The following is a 23,161-nucleotide window of genomic DNA, read 5'->3' as shown; positions in this document are numbered from 1 at the left end:
TTGCACTTCTGGGCTCCAGCAACTTCTGGGCTCCAGCGATCCTCCCCCCTCAGCCTTCTGAGTAGCTAGGACCACAGGTGTGCCTCACCATGCCCAGTTAATTTTAAAATTATTTTTGGTAGAGATGGAGTCTTGCTATGTTGCCCAGGCTAGTCTTGAACTACTGGCCTCAAGCAATCATCCTGCCTCAGCCTTTTGAGCAGCTGAGACCACAAGTGTGCACCTTCATGACCAGTTAATTTTTACATTATTTTTGGTAGAAATGGTGTCTTGCTATGTTGCCTAGGCTAATCTTGAACTACTGGTCTCAAGCAATCCTCCTGCCTCAGCCTTCCATAGTGCTGGGATTACAGGCATGAGCCACAGTGCCCAGCCAAAATTCTTGCTCTTTAAGATGCCATAACAGTGGAATAATCACTGAAGGGCAGGAAACAATGGGCAGTGGGAGAGAGAGCCTCCAAATTTTTGGCTCCAATGGGAAGTGAGTTAGAGAGATTTGTTCCTGCATGCTCTTAAAATATTTTTATTCATTAAAAAAGTGATCTTAGGGCTGACGCAGTGGTTCACACCAGTAATCCCAGCACTTTGGGAGGCCAAGGCAGGTGGATCACGAGGTCAAGAGATTGAGATTGTCTTGGCCAACATGTGAAACCCTGTCTCTACTAAAAATACAAAAATTAGCCAGGCGTGGTGGTGCAGGCCTGTAATCACAGCTACTCAGGAGGTTAAGGCAGGAGAATTGCTTGAACTCGAGGGGCGGAGGTTGCAGTGAGCTGAGATTGCGCCACTGCACTCCAGCCTGGTGATGGAGCGAGACTCCATCTCCAAAAAAAAAAAAAAAAAAAAAAAAAAAAAAAAAAAAGAGTGATCTTAGAATTCTAAGGTGTATGAGTTCATTTTCAGAGAGGAAGTGGACTTCTCAAGTTCAGCAAGTTTGTACGCTCCAGGGCTTCTTAGATGTCTCTCAGAGGTCACTGCTGAAGGGTCACAAGCCCATTTGCATATTCTCCTCAGGATGCCAATTTTAGGTGCACTCAGATCCTCTCTGGCTTAATGTATGTTTGACGACCAAGATGGCCCAGGATATTACAAGTAAAAATACACCCCTGGGCCGGGCATGGTGGCTCATGCCTGTCATCCCAGCACTTTGGCCAAGGCAGGAGGATCGCTTGAGTCCAGGAGTTCAAGACCAGGCCTGGAAACATCGTGAGACCCCCAACTCTACAAATAATTAAAAAAATTAGCTGGGAGTGGTGGTATGTGCCTGTGATCCCGGCTACTTGGGAGGCTGAGGTGGGAGGATCGCTTGAGCCTGAGAGGTTAGGGCTGAAGTGAGCTGTGATCCTGCTACTGTACTCAAGCCTGGGCAACAAAGCAAGACCCAGTTTCAAAAAAAATTAAAATAAACTCCTGCTTTAAGCAACCTTTATGACAGGGATACACTTTGTGAATTTAAAGTTCTGAGAGGATTGGGAATGAAGACATTTCTGATTTTCTACTCCTATTGAAAGTTCAGATGTTCTGTAACAACCTACTGGTATACTATCATAAATCAGGATAAAATTAATTTATGTAAAATTAATTTTACTCATTCAAAGCCCATCTCTGTTTAGCACATTTAGTGAATGTATTTATGTTTTATTAGTCTTTCTTATTAGTTCTTTTTTTTCTTTTGAGACAGGGTCTCACTCTGTTGCCCAGCCTGGAGTGCAGTGGCACGATCATGGCTCACTATAAGCCTTGACATCTTGGGCTCAAGTGATCCTCCCATCTTGGCCTCCTGAGTAGCTGGGACTACAGGCATGTGCCATCACACCCAGCTAATTTTTGTATTTTTTGTAGAGATGGGGTTTCGCCATATTGGCCAGGCTGGTCTCAAATTCTTGAGCTCAAGTGATCCGCCCACCTTGGCCTCCCAAAGTGCTGGGATTACAGGCGTGAGCCACAGTGTCCAGCCGAATGTGTTTATTTAGTAGGGAGAAAAAATAATCATTACACATGCAAACCTATCTCTTATTCATGCAACAGCATTCTTGTAAAGAATGCAACATGCCTCACCAACATTATTACTCTAACACCTTGCTCTAACACACCCAGCTGGCAAGTTGTTTTCCTGATATTCATGGAGAGAAATGGGGTTCAAAGAAGTTATGTGACTTGCTTAAAAAAGCCTATGGGGAATAAATAACAAACCAAGAACAATCTATAGACTCTTGCTAGAACATTCTGTCTGCCCAAATGTTAAATGGCAGAGGCTGGGTATCCTTGTCCTTACCGGTGGGTTTGACGAGGACTGCCAAGAAGTCTGTGGTGAAGGAGCTGATGTAGAGGAGAATGCAGGGCGCCTTGGTGGTGCTGAAGCTGAAGCGGATCTCCTCCTGTGCCAGGTCCGGGTGGGAGTTCTGCTGGTCGGGAGCGTTGTCTACTCTGCTGCTGGAGTCTCTGGCATTTGTTGCTGGTGCCTGAAAGTTATATCGTAGCCACATCCCTTCTTCAAAAAATGCGCCAACATCTGTTATAAAGGAGAGAGAGAATTGAAAAATGAGGAGAGGTCTGATGCCGATACCCTACAATGACCTCTCCAGCAGTTCATGGAGTGCAGGCACTGGCTCCAGGAAGGGCATCTGAGTAAGTTCTATGGAGAAAGATTTTATTGCATCAACACAAATACTCTTATCAAAAAAAAAAGCATGTAACAGGGTATGATGTATTAGTCTGTTCCCACGCTGCTAATAAAGACATACCAGAGACTGGGTGATTTATAAAGAGAAAGAAGTTTAATGGACTCACAGCTCCATATGGCTGGGGAGGCCTCACAATAATGGTGGAAGGCAGAGGAGGAGCAAAGTCATGTCTTACATGGCAGCAGGCAAGAGAGAGCACATGTGCAGGGGAACTCCCATTTATAAAACCATCAGCTCTTGTGAGACTTATTCATTATCATAAGAACAGCACAAGAAAGACCTCCTCCTGTGATTAAATTACTTCCAACCAGGTCCCTTCCACAACATGTGGGGATTATGGGAACTACAATTTGAAATTTGGGTGGGGACAGAGCCAAACCATATCATATAGAAATCTATAAAATTAAAAAAATAGTAAAATTTAAGAAACTTACATTATACCAGAAAAAAATTTCACATACCAAGAAAAAAATTCACATACCCTGAAAAAAATTTCATGTACTCAGACCAAGGAACGAATTGTCAGGTTGAAGAGATATGCCAAAAATAAATCCCTGGTACAGGGAACCCATAGGGGCATCCTCTTTGAGACTGAATTTGCTTGGATATTCACACAGGAAAGCCTTTATAAGCCCTACGTCCTTAGAGACTTTGTGTATAGGGTTTATAATCACATGTCTTGAAGTTAGAGAGAACTGGGTTCAAATTTGGCTCTGCCACTAAATAGCTGTGTGACCTTAGGAGAAGTTACTTAACACATTTTTCTAGGCCTTGGTATTTCATCTATGAAGTGGAGAGTAATTAGTACTCCATAAATAGTATCTATTTTTATTATTATTGAGAAATTAGAAGAAAGAAACCCTTCCTGCATCAGCCTTTTCCTAGAGCTTGAGCAGTGCTTACTGGATATTAGGCACTTCATGGCCAGCAAGCTCCTGTTGCCGGTCTCCCTGCTGTTTGCTCAGCAATGTTCTAAATCACCCCGACTCACTGTGAAGGGCTGTGCCACCTTAGGGATCCTGTGGTCTTCACGGTTTCTGTTTCATGGCCTTCTACAAGGGCCTTGCTGAAAGCAATTCCCACACTCCATTGCCCATGCAACCGTTAATCTCACAACACTTGACATCCCACTAAATTAACACTATGCAGAATATATTGTGCAAAACTGCTCTACGTTATAATTAAAGGAGAGGACAGTTTTTAATAGGAGTCTTCCATCTGGGAATTTTGATGTTTGTTCTTGTTAAAGAGGTTGGCACAGAGCAGCGAAGTCCGACGCCTGGGGGTGTATCTTGCCCTTGTCTGTAGCAGCCGTGTTAACTTGGGTCAATGTCTTGAAACTTTCTCAGCCTCAGTTTCGTCCCTAAAAAATGGGACCTCATAGGTGGTTGTGAGGATTAAGTAAACTATATAATACACAGCTTAGTGCCCGGAATATATAAGTGTTCAGGAAAGATTAGTGAACTATTATTACAAAGACAGGTTACCGTTGTATATTGAGGGTGACATGTCCTGGCCCCCACCTCACATCACCACACACATGTGTGAAAGTTGTCAGAATCAAAATGAAGTCACTAATGTTAAAAAAAAAAAAAAAGAAAGCCCTGAGAAATGGAGCTGGGGAAGACCATGAATAAATGCCTGATCAAAAGAACTATCACAGAGACTCTGCAAAAAGCACAACATTGCACAAACACCATTGCAACCTTACACAAAAAAACGGTTCTACAAGAACGACTGCCCTGAATTTGCCTGTCCAAACTTGGACTGGTGTCACCCTTGTTATTGATCTTTGTAGCCAAGGATAATTATTTTAAAACAATTATGTAATCCTTCTCCTTTTTTCCTTTAAAAACTTTTGTCTTCACCTCCCTGAATATGCATGTAGTTAACTATGGCATGCATATTCCCATTGCAATGCTTTATTTCCAAATAAATATCTTATATTTCAGAGATCCTCTTTCTGTTAATTATGTTGACACATATAATCCACCATGGCACTGTTACGGAGTCCATTGCTTCTCACCAAGTTGTAAGGAAAAGACTTAACTATAGCTTTTCAACTATGTGCAGTGCAATTTTCCTCCTGGTCCTCTTACCCCTAAAACTTTTGTAACTGTGTGTGTAGGTGGGGTAGTTGTCAAAATGATTGGGATACCAACGAAATTTAGTGGGCACGGGCAAGGACAGCAGCATGTCCTGCAATGTGTGGGGCTGTCTTATGCAATTAAGAATTCTCCTGGGCGGGGCGCGGTGGCTCACGCCTGTAATCCCAGCACTTTGGTAGGTCGAGGCTGGCGGATCATGAGGCCAGGAGACTGAGACCATTCTGGCCAACACGGTGAAACCCCATCTCTACTAAAAATACAAAAATTAGCCAGGCGTGGTGGTAGGTGCCTGTAGTCCTAGCTACTCTGGAGGCTGAGGCAGGAGAATCGCTTGAACCTGGGAGGCAGAGGTTGTACTGAGCCGAGATCCGCCAATGCATTCCAGCCTGGCCGCAGAGAGAGACTCCATCTCAAAAATAAATAAATACATAAAAATAAAAAAAGAATTCTCCTGCTCCACATGCCAAAACTATCCTTCTTGGAAAACATAGGATTGAACAGCTACTTAATCCATGCTCATTGCTGCCTGACTTACTGAAGTGTGAAGATGAACAAAATACAGTCACTTCCCGTGAGAAGATTTCCATCTAGCAGTGGTTGTGGGAGGAGACGCATCAACAGTGTGAGTACAATACAGTGAATGTTATGGCGGTTTATTTAGCAGCTATGTGATGACAACCCCATCTCACTACCTAAATGTGCTGAGTTAGCTTTCAGCAAACATCTATTGACCACAGACTGCACCCTGGGCACGATGCTGGGTGCTGACAACCCTTGCTCTGAAGGAGCTCCGGACCTGGAGGAGGATTCAGATAAACAGATTATTAGAATGCAGAGGGGTAAGTGCAGGATCAGGTAGACACAGGGCCCCCTGGAACACAGGGGTGGTGGAAGACTTGCTGTGGGAAAAGACATCTAAGCTGGGACCTGGAGGGCCAGAGGTGGGTAGCCAAGTACAGGTAGGTGGCAGAGATGAAGACTAGCTTTCTAGCTGAAGGCACAGTGTATTGGCAGTGAGAGGGTCTGAAGTCTGAGGCATCATGCCGCCTGGACAAACTTCACGTGCTTCTTTTTAAGAATCAGTCATTCACTTGAGACCCCCGAGGCTCCCACCACATTTCAGCTGGGTGTTGGGGATCCCGTGAGCAAGGCACAGGTGACCCCTGCCCTCAGTAGTTCAGAGTCTGATGGGGCAGATGGACACTCCTAGGACAGGCTTCTGTAAATGTGTCTAACAGAGGACAGGGGAGGGAGGAGGAGTCAGGAAGGGCAGGCAGGGCGGGCCGCCTGGAGAAAACACACTGAGCAGTTCAGTTTGCCACAGAGAGAGGTTCTGCTAGAGAATGTGGGGGGTCATTACCTGAGAACAGGCTCTGGCGGGGGTGAGAAGAGGTGGACCTGGGACTTGGAGGGAGGGTGGGAGGCAGGCTAGAGATGGAGGCTGGGACATTCAAACGAATCAGAGTGGGGCAGGCAGGATGATGTGCAAGAGAAGACACGCATACCAGGCACTTGAAATTCAAGACTGAGGAGCACAGAACCTGGCCTAGGGAGGGAAGGGTCTGGGCAGCAGAGACCCCAGCACCTGAGTGACAGGTGCAGCGTGTCACCGGCAAGAACCTCAGCTTCCACCTGTCAGACTCTCTCCAGTTACTCCATCCCGAAGCCAGAACTGGAGTCAGAGAGCATGTAGAGCTGAGACTCTCACATCATTTCTGTGACCACTTTCCTGGGAGCCTGTTAAAATGCTGGTCCCCAGGCCTAGTCCCAGAATTTAGCTCAGAGGTTCTGGAAAAGCAGCATTTTTCGCAGGTTCCCAGGTGATACTTATGCGCACAAGGGTGTGAGATGCTTGGGGTGAAAGCTGAGGCAGGGTAGTGTACCTGATGGGGCACGAAGCTGAGTGGTCCCCGCCTGGGTGAGACATGATGCGTTTATCAGCTGTCCTGGAGACAGCCATTCCAAGGCAGATCATGAAGGGAGATTCAGCAATCTAGAGATTTCAGATAAACAATCCAAAAATATGCCTCAGAGACTACTTTGGCTGTATTTTAGAGACATCATTAAAAGCTTTATGGATTTATGTCAGTTTTGCAGGAAGGGATATACCATGTTTAAAAGTGTTATTCTGAAACCACATCATAAACCAACTGTTAAACCAAAGCCTGGGAATGATGTAAGTCCTGTAAGGCTCCAAGTGGCAGATTTACAGCTGCCATTTCATTGTTTCACATCTCTTTAAGAAAATGCCAAAGCAGGGTACTGTAATAGCTAAAAGATATTCTAAAAGAAAGCAATTCTCTCATCTCTTCTGAATGAATAACTGAAAATAACTCTAATTTAACAAGCCCAAAATAGCATCATTTCCCTCGTAAAATTATCAAAAAGTATTGATTTGGAATGCTTGGTTTAAGGTTTTGTACTAGTAATATAGATACTAGTAATAGACAATACTAATAGATATAGACAATATAATACTACTATAGATAATGCTAATAGTCTAAGTTTTACAATCATTTTTGATAGAAAAATAAATTCTGTATTTAGATATTCTATGATATAAAAAGGATTTGCTTAATTATATCATGTTTCTCAAAGTTTTGAAATACATTATGCCATCTGTGGACTCAGGATCACAAAGTTGACAGTTAACCTTCAAGTAGACAAATAACCTTGTCTTAACTATTTCTTGGTCCTCAACACAGGTTATATGTAAATTATCCCTGATTGAGGAAAAGAAGTTTGCAGATGTTTGACATAAAATCCACCAATTATTCATTCCAGAATAAGAACATAAAGATATTTATCTCCTTGTTTAACCAAATCCCCGAGGCTTACAGTGGGAGAAAAAAAAAAACCCCACAAAAAACAGAAACCAGAAGCAAACAACAGCTGGCACTCACTCCTATTATTCAATTGCTCTTCATCTTTCTCTTCTCCAAGTTAAATAATTCTATTCCTTTTGCCTTTTCACTTAGGATTTTGCAACCTGTATTTTGCAACCTATATTTTTAAAATTGGCATGATTCTTTTTGTTTTCTAACTTTCCTACCAGGACTCAGAATTGAAAGCTCCCAACTTGCAAATGGGCTCTTTTCCAAAAATTTATTTTAGACTCAGTAACTTGCAACTTGGAAAACTTCCCCACAGAAACAATGTTTTAAATGATGGTGAGTTTGCCAGGAGACTTCACAAATGCTGAGCCACTCTGGTTGTGTAATAAAAGATAATCGAAGAGTGCCACTGTATATTAGTAATTAAAATAGGAAAGCAAAACCAAAACACCTTCAGGTTTATTCTTAAGGTAAGAACCCCAGGGAACTCTGCTCCCGCAGGGATTTCAACGAAGTGACCCAATGGTAAGTTGGTAGATGTTAAGCAACTGGCTTGAGGGGGAGGGAAAAATTCTGATTTATAGTTTTTGCCTATTTCCCGTGATGTCAATACTGCCACCTTGTCTGACTTCAAGCTACCAACATGATGTCATTAAATAAGGAGCTGAGAAGCGAGGTCTCCCAGACTGTGCAAGCTGCCTCATGCACGTGCTCTATCCACTCCTTCAGTCAGCAAGGTAGTCGCTCAAGCAAACCACATTTATTGAGCTCCCATTGTGGTGAGCTTCTTTCTTTTTACCTTCTGCGTAAATAAACCCTTTAATATTTGCTTACTCCTTTCTGTCGCCCAATGTGCTCTCCTACCTCTTCCCAGATATCCCGGATTCTTGAAGCTCTGTGCAGCTTCTGCTAAAGTCTAGGAGGCTCTCCTGGGAGCCAGAACCATGCTAGAGGAGGCACAGAACTGAGCTGCAGCCTCAGGTCATTAACCACTTTCATGGCTGAATTCCATTGCCCAGAATGATCACTCTTATTAACTGCTTTTTAATTAGTCACCTAGTAAAAGAGTTAAGTGAATTTTATGGAGTTCTGCTCCCGGGGACCTTGGACATCATCCTCTGCATGCATCATGATTCTGCATCAGGCAGGCCTGGTTCCTTCCAGGCAATCTGCATGGCACAACTCTGCTTAAACTTGTTTTGTTATTCTCCCAAGATACTGCTATGCTGAAACACAACCAGTTTTTCTCCTGGTCTTATATTGGCAAAAATCTGCTTTTTCTCCCCAAGTGTACCACTCTGAATTTCCTTGCTGAATTTTTTATTCTGTTTGTTTGATGTTTTCTTCAACTTACTGTAATCTTTTTGGACTAACAACATTGGACCTGGGATGGGTTAACGTTCACCTCTGCTAGTTCTGTTTCCCCAGGTGGGTCCATATCTATTGTAACCAATTTCCTGCCATTCTCTCCAAAGGCCCGGTCACTTCTAGGTCAGTTTCTATGTAATAAGCTTTAAGTGTCTGAATCTGTACAATGGAGAAAAAATGCCAAAGAAAAATCTCTAAGTTTATCCTGAGTGGCACGTATGGCCCACAAGACACAAGTGTGAAGTATATTACTGTAAACACATCAATCAGCTATGGCTTGACTGTGTGGGAGCCGGGTGGCCTTCTTGGATTGGAATTTAAGAGCAGCACCACTGAACAACTCTACTAGGGTCTTAAACAGGAAGATAGTTTGCATCTATTATAGAATTTCCTGGGTCATGCTCCTGAAACTGTGTTAATACGTATTCCTGGTGTGTATGGTGGTCAACAGGTTAGAATGTTTTGGGGACAGAAAATGAGATGAGGGCTTCACTACAGCTAACTTCATCTAAGACATATAATAAAGGATTAGTGTGGGACATGGGGAGGCCAAGAATCAAAAGTTGTGGATTGCAGCCCTGGCTTTGCCACCAACTCGCTTTTTGACCTTGGCCAGGCAAATCATTTCATTGCTGTGGGCTTTAAATCATTCTCATCTTAAAGGCCCCCCTACCCTGAACCTCTATTTTCCTCTGGCTAGCACTCAGTCTTTTTAATCCATTCTTTCAAATATGTAATAACTGCCATCTGTGAACTATGAGCTGACAGAGATTTAGCAGGTCGTAAATTACATTTAAGTTAATAATTGAAGGCCAGTGAGATTTTGCTGGTAACGGGGGTAGGGAAAGTATTCTAGGAAGAGAAAAGAGCATGTGCAAAGGCTCTGAGGAAGAAGAGAATGTCGAGGATGAACGTAGTGGAGGCCAAGATGACAAACCCTCAGGGGAGACCGTAGTAGGAAGTGAGGCTAGATAGAAAGGTCGTGGTATTCTGAGGATTTTGGTTTTTACACAGAAAGCAACGGGTAACTCCTGAAAGGTTTTAAGCAAAGGTGACATAATCTGATTTCAGTTTTGAAAGCTCATTCTGGCTGCATTTTGGTGAATGCATTGGAAAGAGAAAAGAGGGAATATAGGTAGACCATTGAATAGGCTATGCAATGGGACAGAATAAATATAATGATGGTTTGGAGTAATAGAGTGGACAGAATCTGATGATGTTTAGGAATTAAAAAGGTGAAGGAAAGAGTGTTAAGACAGACTCGGATTTTTGGATAGATGGTGGTGACAATTTCTGATTATGGGAACACAGAGGCAGGCAATCTTGGTGGGGTTGGGGATATGGCAGGTATCAAGAGTTCAGCTTTGGCTGGGTGCTGTGGCTCACACGGTAATCCCAGCACTTTGGAAGGCCAAGGCAGGAGGGTCGCTTGAGCCCTGGAGTTTCAGACTGGCCTGGACAACATAGGGGGACCCTGTCGCTAAAAAAAAAAAAAAAAAAGGAAGAAAAGAAAAAAATAGCCGGTGTGGTGGCACAAGCCTGTAGTCCCAGCTACTGAGGCAGGAGGATCATCTGAGTGCAGGAGGTCGGGGCTGCAAGGACCCATCATGGCACCGTTGCACTCCAGCTGGGGCAACAGAGTGAGATGCTGTTTCAACAACAACAAAGTTCAGCTTTGAACAGGTCAAGTTTGAGGTGCCTTTGTGTCAGGGAAGCATAGAAGTCAAAGAGCCAAAAAAGTCTGGGCTGAAATATTCATTTTAAAATCATTTTTATGATGGTATTTCCAATGCAAGCATGGATAGAATTCCCTGGGAGAAGTGTGTGAAGAGAGAAGACAGGAGGGCCCTGAGAAGTCACCCTTTTCAAAGTGGGACAGGGAAATGAGCTTGCAAAGGAAGAACAGAGAGGAAGTAATTAGGGCACCCCGGGGACCCCTTGAACACGAGGTCTGAATGAGGCCAAGGAAAAAGGGTTTTTCAAGAAAGAGGAGCTGACCAATAGGTTAGAATGCTGTTCAGAGGTCCAGTTAGATTTCCCAATCTAACTGGGGAAATTCTAGAAACCTTCTCATCTCCTCATTTTCACTTCCTAATCATTGATTTTGGCCTGAACTCCATTCACTGAAGTGATGTTGCTGTCACTGAGGTGTTCATGAACTTCGTAGTTACCAAAGTGAACGGACCACTTCTGCCCTTATTTGATTTACTCAACTCTTGGAGCCTTTGGAAACTCTCTTTGGTTTTCCTTTCCCCTCTTTCAGCTTTTCTGTAAGCCATTGGCTCTTTTTCCTCGGTGTATCCTGAAAATGTTGGGGCACTGAGGTTTTCCCTCCAGTGCACCTCTTCCATCTCACTCTATACTCACTCATTAGGAGAGCCTCATCTCCATCACTCCCAACCTGCAACTTTCTGTAGGGAAACTCCGCCTTGTTCTTTCATGGGAAACTCAAACTCAAGCTTCACACAATGGAGTTCATCCTTTCCCACAAATCTGATCCTCTTCCTGAATTTTCTAGTTTGACCAATGACACTGCATCTGCGTGGTCACTCAAAGGCAGAAAGCCTAGAGACACCTAAGCTCTCTGTTTGCATTGCCTCGTAACCTTTTGCATCTGTTCTCTCTTGGGCACAGCTCTGTCATGCCTCTGGTTCAGGCACTTGGGTTTCACTTTGGCACCTGTGATGACTTCTTTTTTTTTTTTTTTTACACGGAGTCTCACTTTGTCGCCCAGGCTGGAGTGCAGTGGCGTAATCTTGGCTCACTGCAAGCTCCGCCTCCCGGGTTCACGCCATTCTCCTGCCTCAGCCTCTCTGAGTAGCTGGGACTACAGGCCCCCGCCACCACACCCGGCTATTATTTTTTTTGTATTTTTAGTAGAGACGGGGTTTCACCGTGGTCTCGATCTCCTGACCTCGTGATCCGCCCGCCTCGGCCTCCCAAAGTGCTGGGATCACAAGCGTGAGCCACCGCGCTGTGATGACTTCTTAAAGGGTGTCCTCCAATGGGCATCTTACCTCCTATAATCTGTCCTTCACAGACTTTCAGTGACCCGCCTTACATCCTAGTCTAGCCATGTCCTTCTTAAGCCTAAAATATATCCCTCTTCTTAGAATGTGGCATATCATTTTGGGGGAAGTGTCACTGAATACATTTCAGAAAACCTGTAAGTCTTCTGACATTTTCGGGAAAGTATGTGCAAATACATTCTTCTGGGAAGAAAGTTAGTTTCAATCCGGTCCCATGACTCCCCTGCCAAATGTAAAGAAAAAGAGCAAAAAAGAATTCACTCATTATTTCTCTAAAATGCTTGACTGAGAGGCATCTGTGTGCCAGCGCAGTGCGAGGTGCTCACTCTGCTTCCAGAGTGACTAACGCTCTTGGTCCCCTTCATCGTCTGGACTGGCTCCCTTCTTGGCCTCAGCGGCCATTCTCCTTCGCGTACTCCACGTGGCTCCAGCCAGCCTGAGAGGCGGGCTGTTCCCATTTCCCTCTCCTGCCCGACTACTTGGCTATTTATTCACTCTTCGATTCTGCGTGAGCTCCATCTCCTTCCCCAAGTGCCGCCTGCACTGTAAGAGTGCACATCCTCAAGTGTCCCATAGCTCCTTGTTATAACTTTATTCCAACCAGTATAACCTTGTTTGCATTTAATTTAGTAAACATTTCTTAGACTCCTACTATATGTGAGGCTCATGCTGATGACAAAAGCAAACATGATATAAACTTTTCCCAAAAGGAGTTTGCGGTGGGTTGGGAGACAGAGCCAACACAGCATTACAACAGTGTGGGAGACCTGTAGAAGGAGAGTGTGTAGAAATAAATAGCAGGAGCCGGGAAGGATGGGATCTACCTGTGGGTGGGGCGTGGGATGCCTGGATGGTTTCACTAAGGAAGGCGACATCTGAGTTGGGTCCTGACAAAATAATAGGAATCTACAGTACTGAAGAGGTGGACAAGGACCCTCCAAGTACTGGAAACAGCAGGCACCAAGGCATGAGGAATGCAGCAGCATGGTGTTTGGGAAACAGGCCTCCAAGCTTCCCAACCTAGGCTATGCTTTTGGAAAAAACCATGGCTGGAGCAAACTCCCAGGAGTCCTGATCTGATTGTCTGGGGAGAGGCCTGCCTATTGGCATGTTTCAGCATTTTCTCAGATTAGTCTGATGTGCAGTCAGCGTCAGGAACGACAGCGGGAGGATGCTGGACATAACTTGGTATTAAATGTGGGGTGATGTACGGCTGCAGGTGCTGCTGAAGAAAGGCAGGATTGAGGCCAGGAAGGTCTTGAATCCCTTATTTTAAAATTTTTTACAAGACCAATATACCTTGAAATAATTTTGAAAAGTTGTAAAAATAGGATGAATAACTCCTATATCATCCATATCTGGATTCCCTAACTTTTAACATTTCACTATATTTGTTTTCTCTCTCATATTAAATATGTTATATTTAGATATAATACAAATGGTAGTCAAAATTTAAATATAAATATTAAAAATCTAAATATATTTATATTTAACATTAATTATATTATATATAATTAAAATAATTTTTAATGTTACATATCTAGTATATTAAATATATTATAATATATATTATATGTAATTCCTGAACCATGTGAGAGCAAGTTGGAGTCAGGAAACCAACATTAATACAACACCGTAGTCCCATTTCTAGAAAAAAAAATATATATGAACATGAATATTTGTATACACACAAATAATTTTGGGAAACTACTTTGAGGGTATATATGAATATTTATACGTGTGTGTGTATATGCCTATATGCATATATATATTTTTTTCATGTAGAAAGTCTTTTGCAAATAAGCGTGCCTTACCAGGAAGAGAAGGGAAGGAACAGAACAGGGATAAGGAGGTTAAAGGTGAATGCCTTATTCATGCACCAGGCTTCTCTCTAGACTGTGAGTTTCTGAAAGGAAGAACTGTGTCTAATCCCAGCTAGCCCCTGGCCTCCAGCAGATATTCAATAAATGTTCATTGAGTTGAGCCGAATGGAATTAAATGATTTTTTAATTGCAATAGTATATTCTTCAACTAGTTGGATCACATTGGCCTTTCCTTTAGTGAAAAATTTCAGGGTTCTTTTGTGTGCGTATGAAGTGGGCTTCTTGAAAGAAATGTCATTCAGTTGACCGAGACCTCATCATTAATTAAAACAGCAGTTCATTAATGAAAATGTTATAAGATGCGTTTAGAATAATATATCCAAAAGAATGAAAGGATTTACAGCTTAACGAATGCTCTTAATTTCTACTGCCTTTTTTCTCCTTTGTACTGGTTTAGTAAACTGCAACATAGTTGTGCAGAGGTTGGTCAATTACTCAAGCAGCTTTCACAAATCAGCTTGTCTCCAATCCAGTGACTCTGCCTCAGTTTGCTTCTGTGCTGCTAACTACACAGTTTGCTGCGAGGAGACTGCTTTTAGAAATTATATTGTTTCTTTAACTACATATTTGTAGACTTACTGAATTACATGATTTGTGCCTGTTGCACACACCAGGGTGTTTCCACCCTTTCTGTTGATAGGCAGCAAGTTGCTTCATCTGAGCTCTGTACTTAGACTGCATATTCCTTATTTTCTCACGTGCTCAGCTGATCTGCCTGAGCCATGTAGAATTCTTGACCCTAGTGGTTCTTGAGGACAAACACCATTTTAATTCGTGGTTTTAGTCTCAATCTAGTGAAAAGAGGCACTCGTGAGTTTGTTGATTCAGCGAGGACTCTTGTGGATGGGAGCCAGGTACATATTTACACACCATGAAGACATGAGCTCCTACTGAGTTCCAATAGGTGCCAATGGGCACTTTTTATCTCATTTAACCTAATTACTCAACAGCAACGCTTTGAGCAGATGTCATCATCCCTATTTTACAGATGAGATAACTGAGGCTTACAGGAGTAGTTTGCTCAAGGACACCCAGCTAATCACAGAGTCAAGAGTCAAATGCAAATCTGCTGAACTTCAGAGCCCACACTCCTCCCTCTGTCTAGGCGACAATTGTGCAAGCTCTAGCTGTTTTCACAGAAACCCACAAAGCGATTTGCTTATTAGCTCCTGCTTTGGGAATTAAAAACGAAATGAGATACCAGGAACCACTGATTATTACTCACAAACATAAAAACACAATGGAATCTTTGAATTAATAAAATTTTATTTTTCTCTACCAGTGAAGATCTTAATAGAAAAGAAAAACCAAAAATCTACAAATGCCCTATTACTTTTGATAAACTTTTGTTAACAATAGAATGATTTATATTTTAATTTTAAAAAGCCACATTTCAAAGTCGAAGTTGATGGAAAGATTTGAGACATTCCCATATGTGTTCTGAAATTCAAAGTCATTCCCATTTGCTGATTATTGTAAAAGCTGTACATATCTTTTGTAATATTTGCCCCGACCAAGGAAGGTAAATGAACTATAGATTATAACTTTGGTTTTCCTCGTTATCTCTGCAACTACTTTATTTCATATATTAATTAAGCCTTGAAATTTGTCTAAATATTCCAACTCATCACTGAAATGTTCTTCAATCAACACAAACCGTCCTCAAGCCTTCTGCCTTCTTTAGAGAACATGCCACATCGTATGGGCAGTCTTAAAGCAGATAGACTCTCACAGCTGAGTCTCACTCATCAAATGGGAAATGAACTTTTGTGGGCAGTGTTAATGGTAACAGGATTCAAAGAAATTCTCTAGAGTTGCTTCCTTGAATGGGGCGCAAATACAGGCAGCATTAGAAGCTAATGGGATTCTACTTCAAGCAACTCAAGAGCTTGGTTATTTCCTACTAAAGTTATCTGAGGCCTCACAGGGTTTCTGGACTCTTAGCAGGTAGTTCTTTACTATGCCTCTTGAAAAAAGATGTTTACTGAATGCTGTTTATGATGCTATACCGACTCCAAGAAGTGGTCAGGCCCAAGAGCACTGGGCTTCTCCACTAATCCTGCATATTCTGGCCCTGGGCTTCTTTCTAGTTTGGCAATGACCCCTCTGGCTTGTTTTGCACTTGTTTCTATGAAAACCAGACTTAGACATTCTTTTTTCCTTTTCTTTTCTTTCTTTTTCTTTTTTTTGAGATGTACTCTCGCTGGGCCACCCAGGCTGGAGTACATGACCTTGGCTCACTGCAACCTCTGCCTCCCGGGTTCAAGCGATTCTTGTGCTTCAGCCTCCTGAGTAGCTGGGATTACAGGCTCAGGCCAACACCTCCAGCTAATTTTTGTATTTTTAGTAGAGACCGAATTTCACCTTGTTGGCCAGGCTGGTCTGGAACTCCTGACCTCAGGTGATCCACCCACCTCGGCCTCCCTAAGTGCTGGGATTACAGATGTGAGCCACCTTGCCTGGCCCACGTTCATTTCTCGATGAAATACATTCAAAATATAATACTTCCAAAGAGTTTGTCATACTAAACTGGAATTGGTAGTTTACATGTGCAGATGCTGGAGACCATAGTTTCCTTGAGGGAAACACGTTTTATTTGACTTTTTATTTCTGGAGTACAACCCAACTCCTAGCACATAGTAGGTATGCAATGTACACTGTTTGAATTAATGAACATGAATTAATGGTATCACAGACCAATTTGGCCATATACATATATTTTTTTTCATTTTATTCCCCCACCTCTCCTCCCCAAAAGAAAATCCAAGACATCTTAGTGATGTATTTCTACCATTAGCTATAATTTTTCAATAGTGGTTTCTTCGAAGAAGATAAAATATAATTAAAAAGCAAAGATTCACCTCAAGGAAACCAAGAAGTAATTGGCTAACTGCAGGTTTTGGAAAATACAACTGAAGGATTATGATTTATCGAGAGATCCTGAAAATGAGGTTGTCATCAAAGTTATTATACTTTATCTGTCTTTTGGCAGAAGAAGGAGGAAAAAAGGAAAAATGAGAAGAAGAGAAATGAAAAAGAAGAAAAAGAATGGATTTAGGCCACGCCTTTGTTGTATGACTACACAGAGCCTTGAATGAATGATTGGACTGTATCCCCAGCACAGTGAGAGCCTCTGGTCATCTTCATGCACACACGATGTGTGTAATTTATCTGGGGTAATGAACACCGTGGGGGCATTTGCCAGATCCCCCTTTGTCTTCTACTTCAGTGGAAACAATATTTTCAAGTGAGGAGACAGCTTCAATTACAAAACTGACAACTAAAATTTTACTTTAATATTTTTTCCCTGTATCAGCAGCTTTTTCCCCTTTGTAGATGCTTCAAGCACACCCCTCTTTTTGCACCACGTCTGTGGCAAAAGAATGGATTTATTCATTGTTGTGTGAAATAAATTCAGGCTTCTATGAAATAAATTAAAATTACTTGCAAAAGGCTTTCTATATGGATGGATGGCTTTCTCTGTCTCCATATACATAAAATCAACCTCAAATGAGTTTCTGGAAAATGTGTGTGTGTGATTTTCAGAAAGTATGGATGTACACATGTATGTATGTATTTTTTCCCCAGAAATTATGTATATGTTTGTATATACACACACATACTACTATCTGAAACACTCCCAAATGGTTTTCCAGAAAGCATCTGTTGCTTAGTGATGTGCGTGCCAAGCCTGGTTTGCTCACAGGTTTGCTCTCTGACCTGTCCTTTGTCACAAGGGGAACTGTAAAAACACCTTCCAGTGGCAGGAGAGAGGCCATTGAAGGGAGGGGCCGTGCCACATGTGAAATACCACAACTCCTTGAAATAAAGGATTCTGCAAAAGGCTCTATGCTATTTTCAGCACCCAGGCCAATCATACAAAGAAACAGCCTAAAAGGCACAGGCTTCTCAAGGGCCCCTGCTTCAGGAAGTGAGATTGACTCTCTTCCCAACTCAGTCATTTGCCTCATCTGCTTGTAATACTGTCCTTCACTAACAACAACCGTGTGCGTCAATTTGTTTACTATAATATCTCCCCGTGTATTGCCATTTCATTTGTTCCATAGTGTGTGAAAGTTTTAAAGTAATCACTTCTTTCTAATGTCTTATTTTTTTAAATAGTTCAAGGCGTAATGAAATGCCTGCAAATGTTTCCCTGTTCTAATGGTGCCTTTGAGTTTGGAAATAATAGTGACCATGGATGGTGATTTAAAATGCACGCTGCCTGCCCATCCCTGATTTTATTCTAATTGGAGACCCAAAGGACGGGGCATGAAGTTTAGCTGCATACAAAACTGGCTTCAGCTTCACTGGTTTGTCTCCTGAGAATTAGGGAAACCAACCATGTGAGTCTTCCTATGTCTATAAAAAAGGGAAACTTTTGAAGACAAACTGGTTTAATAAATTCAGTCACATTTTTTTACAAAGTAAATGTTTGTGCTTGGCAATGGGAAGAAATAGGATAAAATGGTGTAAAAACTAAATTATAAATTTCAAGGCTAATGAGCTGAGCAATATTAGAAAAATGGTGATGAGGTCACAGGTGAAAAGACTTAAGTTCAAACATAAAGAGCAAGCTAAAGCGAACTCTCACAAATAAAACAATTTGATTAGAGTAGCAAGAGCTTCAAGCCTTTTATTCACCTCATCTTTCTCTTGCCTTCCTAGCAAAGATCTGCAGGTCTTTCCCTTTTAGTCATGATATTTAGCGAAGGCACGTGGCAACCACAATTCTGACCACCAAACACACCCTTTCCAAATGACATTTTGCTTCTGTAATTATTTTTATTCTGAGATTTGAATATAAATCTGACATGCTGAGAGTTTATTTCTAATCAGATGACAGAAGTATAAAGAAAACTCAGGATTCATTAGGGAGATGATGAATTTCTGCACCTCTGTTGGTGCAAGGACTTGAGGCATTGCTTCTTATGTTGAATCTCATCACCTGAATCCAAGATGACTCCACATTGTCTTTAAATTTCAGCACCAATTACAAAGGCTCTACGATTTATGGAGCATTAAGGACTATGTTATTTAGTCTTACAACACCATGGGGTACATATTATTCAAATTCTACAGGCAAGGGAATGGAGACTCAGAGAAGGTAAACAACCTGCCTGCACTCACACATCTACCAAGTTCTTACTACTAACCACTATGTTGTATTGCCTTTCAAAGCCTTCTATTTATATCTTGCCTACAAGAAAGATCTAAAAAAGCAATTTAGCATTTTTCTTTAAAAAAATTACTGTGGAGAATGGTAGCATCGTAGGTATATTTTGAAGGTTATCATAGAGGGCTATGATTCCTATGTAAGAGGAGTCTTTGAAAAGCTCTACATCAGTCCTGTCCAGTAGAAATATAATGTGAAAGCCAGGCCTGGTGGTGCATGCCTGTAATCCCTGCTACTCAGGAGGCTAGGAAGGGAGGATTGCTTGAGCCCAGGAGTTCGAAGCTCCAGTGAGCCATGATTGTGCCACTGCACTCTAGCCTGGGAGATAGAGGTCTTTAAAAAAAAAAAAAGAGAGAGAAAGAAAGAAAAGAAGTGTAATGGGACCCACATTTGTAATTTTAATTCTTTTTTAGCCACATTTAAAAAGTAAAAAAGTGAAATGAATTTTAATAATATGTTGTATTTAATTTAGTATATCTAATATATTATCAACATGTAATCTATGTAAAAATTATTGAGACATTTTACATTGTGATGGTTAATTTTGTGTGTCAATGTGGCTGGCCTGAGAGATGCCCACATGGCTGATAAAACATGATTTCTGAGTGTGTCTATGAGGGCATTCCTGGAGGAGATTAGCATCTGAGTCAGTCGACTGAATAAAGAGGATCATAATTGTGAGTGGGCATCACCCAATCCATTGAGCACCTGGAAAGAATAAAAAGGCAGAAGAAGGGGAATTCACCCTCTCTTGTGCTGGGACATCCGTCTTCTTCTGCCCTCAGACGTTGGTGCTTCTAGCTCTCCAGCCTTTGGACTCCAGGACTCACACCAGTTGTCCCCCTGGTTCTGAAGCCTTTGGGCTCAGACTGAATTATACCAGTGGCTTTCCTGGTTCTCCTGCTTGCAGATGGGATATGATGGGACTTCTTGGCCTCTATAATAACATGAGCCAATTTCCATTAAGAAACCCCCTCTTATGTATCTCTCTCTATCCTACTGGTTCAATTTCTTTGGAGAACCTTGACTAACACATAAACCTGTTGTTTCATGCTAAGTCTTTAAAATCTACTGAGTGTTTTATGCTTATAGCACAATCTCAATTTGAACTAGCCCCGTTTCAAGTGCCCAACCTCCACATGTAGCTTGTGGTTACTGTATAGACAGTACAGCTATATAGAGTCCAAGAAAGGAAAACTAAAAGCATTTGTCAATGTCAGTTGATTTTTCCAGCCTTTGGAGACGTGTTTTTGACATGGGCATTGGAGTCATTTTAACAACAAGATGTCTACAGTCTATCTCAAACCACTAAATTTGAGTTTCTGGGGATGACCTCTGGATACACCTAAGCAAAGAAGGACTTGAAACCTCACATTTCCAGTTCAGCCCTCTTAGAATAAAACAATATAAGCCTGCTTGAAATGTGCCTTCTACATATCTCTATCAGGAATCTGGGGAGATAATACATGGACCATTCTGGGATTTAGGATTCTAGCCACTTCTTGTTATTAGACATTTGAGTAGCAGCTTGGAAAATCATTTCCTGTTTTCAGTTTTTCTGCATTTTTAGGTTTATTTTAAGGATGCAATGGCAAAAGGAATTAATTTAGCCAGAGTGATCATTTTATAATATATGTCATATCATGTTACTCCTTTGCTCAAAACCCTCTATGAACTCCACCTCCTTCTGGGCAAAAGCCAAGCCCTTACCATGGCCTGCCATGCCCTCCCGAATCTGGGCCGCTTCTCCCCATTCCACACCCCATTGTTTCTCTCACCCTATTTTCTTCTCTTCTTTCCTTTCCTGCTCATTCTACTCCATCCCCAATGACCTCCCTATGTTCTCTGAGCACCCACATGAGACTAATTTCTAGATGGGGCCCAGGTATCAATATTTTTCAAAAGTTGTGTCCACCAGGGTGAGAAGGAGTTTTCTACAGCAATGCATGGATTCCATCCTCCTAAGTATGTTTTCTCTCAGTTGAGCTTCGCAGCCGTGAATTCAAGGTCATGTTTTTGAACTAGCACCTTGAATGCAAATATCCTATGAAGCTTTAACCATCTGCTAAGACAAGGACATATCTGAAAGGGTGACCACTTCTGAAAGGGCACATCTGAAAAGATGGCCCAGGGAGTATCTAGAAGAACACAGTGTCCTCCAAAGCTTATGATGGTGGCTACCGCTTGCTGGGACACATACGGTCACAATCCTCATAGCTGTAGAGCAGGGATGTAGTTATTTCAGCATGGGAGATTTTACAGGAGCTGTGGAAGACATTTACATAGCTTACCCATTAGGAAAAATCCCCATGAAGCACCTACAGAAGGAGTCCCTTAAAAGCACTCAAGGCAGTTAATAATCTACATTAGATACTCGATGAGTTAAAGATTGCACAGGTCACATGGTCACAATCGCCATCAACCTTTATGAAACTTCTCACAGATTTCTTACTTCTTGGATCATGCCCCTTTGCCAAACCTATCACCTCAAAGACAAATTGCTATGAATTGCCCATCCCTAACCTGAAGCTTCAAAAGAGACAGAACAGGGGCTGTGATCTGCTGCCATGGGGGGTGGTGGCTCTGGGTAGCAGGCAGCCTCCTTGCTTGCTACAGGCTTGGGTCAGTCCCTTTGGAACCAGCCACCCTCAGGCTTCTCAGCCTGCCTGACATCCTTCCCTTCACATGGAAGTTGGAAGTCTCACTTTCCAGTTCCGCCATGTTGAGATTTGTGCAGGGAAAAGATACATGGATCAAGGCTCCAGTGGTTCCAGATGGAAATAACCTTTTAGCCTTTTTAGAGCTTCAAGGAAACTCAAGGGATGACCACACAAATGGAACTTGAAGAACTAATCTGTATGGTGTAGGATGAGGGGAACCTTTGACACATGACTGATAGGAAGCCTAGTTTTCAATGAGCTTTGAAGGTGAGATGTTTAAGCTGCTTTGTTGAGCTCCTCCTCTTTCCATTAAATTTGGTTTCAAGAGGCAGCTGGCTTTAGCAACACGATGATGATCGGCTGATAGAAATCTAGGAGCTGTCAGAGGGCTCAAGCCTGTCAAGATTGCTGAAATGCTTTCTTTTAATTCAATTTAATTTTTCTTTGTGTATGTGTGGGTTATTGGTATAATCCGAAAAATAAATCTTTGCCCTGAATGGACACGTTCTGTCATTGGTGGTAGCTTACACAGAACTCCAATGCCTTATTTCATACATTGACTCTGTTGTGCTGCTCTGAAAATGTTAAAAAGAACGGGTAAACACTTGAGCTTTCCTTTCCGGGATTTAAAGGAATTATTCTAGGGAGAATTTTTCTTCTTGGGTGACCTTTATTTTGGGGTACTGCTGCAGGCTTTCTAAAAGACTATTTTGTTTTTAATATATAGTTTCAGGATTACACAATATATCAAGGGTCTTGCTTTGCATTTTTTCACGGAATCATCTATATGTGGATAAATAATCTAACAAGTAGGGAATAATTCTAGGAAAACTGGGTTCTAATCAAGAAATTTCTGATAAATTTCAAAATAAAAGATCTAAATTATGTAAAAACATTTTTCGTCAGGGACACACATTTCTAGTGCTAGTACTGATGAATGCTATTTGAAGTAAATTTATAGTAAGTTGTTGATGTAAAGGAATGATTTTTTTCCCTTTGTGTGTATTTTATGATGTACATTAATTCTGTAATACATTTACAAAATGTATAACTGAATATATAAAGGTATATAAACTGGGACTCGTGTTTAACATTGTTTTTTTTTCCTTTTAGAAATTTGCAGCCTAAGAGTCAGGGAAGCACTGCCTAGCAAGTGAAAGCACTTACTTCTAGGGGCTGCTCCCTGAATCCCTCCCTTGAGCCTGGACCCTGGTGCAAGCAGTTAGACTTTCCTGGAAGGATCTCAATGTGCCTCTTTGAATATTGCCAGCTCTCACATTTTCAGTGGCTGTCCACTGCCCTGCTGCCCGAAAGAGGCTCATCTTCTCCCTGGAACAGTTACGAGTCAGTGGTTAAGGGCACAGGTGTTAGAGCAAAATTGTCTATGTTCAAATCCTTGCTCTGCCAAAGAGATGGGTC

At 41.9% G+C, this 23,161-nt stretch overlaps 1 protein-coding gene across 1 annotated transcript in view; it reads right to left on the bottom strand.

Moving 5' to 3' along the window:
• Nucleotides 1–23,161, bottom strand: part of CNTNAP2 (contactin associated protein 2) — a 2,300,337-nt gene that overhangs the window by 203,454 nt on the left and 2,073,722 nt on the right. The window contains exon 19 of the mRNA XM_063815738.1: nt 2,276–2,512. Within this exon, the coding sequence (XP_063671808.1) occupies nt 2,276–2,512 (237 nt within the window). The remainder of the gene's footprint in view (nt 1–2,275; nt 2,513–23,161) is intronic.

Source organism: Pan troglodytes, chromosome 6 (genome assembly GCF_028858775.2).
Source record: "Pan troglodytes isolate AG18354 chromosome 6, NHGRI_mPanTro3-v2.0_pri, whole genome shotgun sequence".
NCBI lineage: Eukaryota > Metazoa > Chordata > Mammalia > Primates > Hominidae > Pan > Pan troglodytes.
This window is presented reverse-complemented; position numbering and strand designations above follow the sequence as displayed.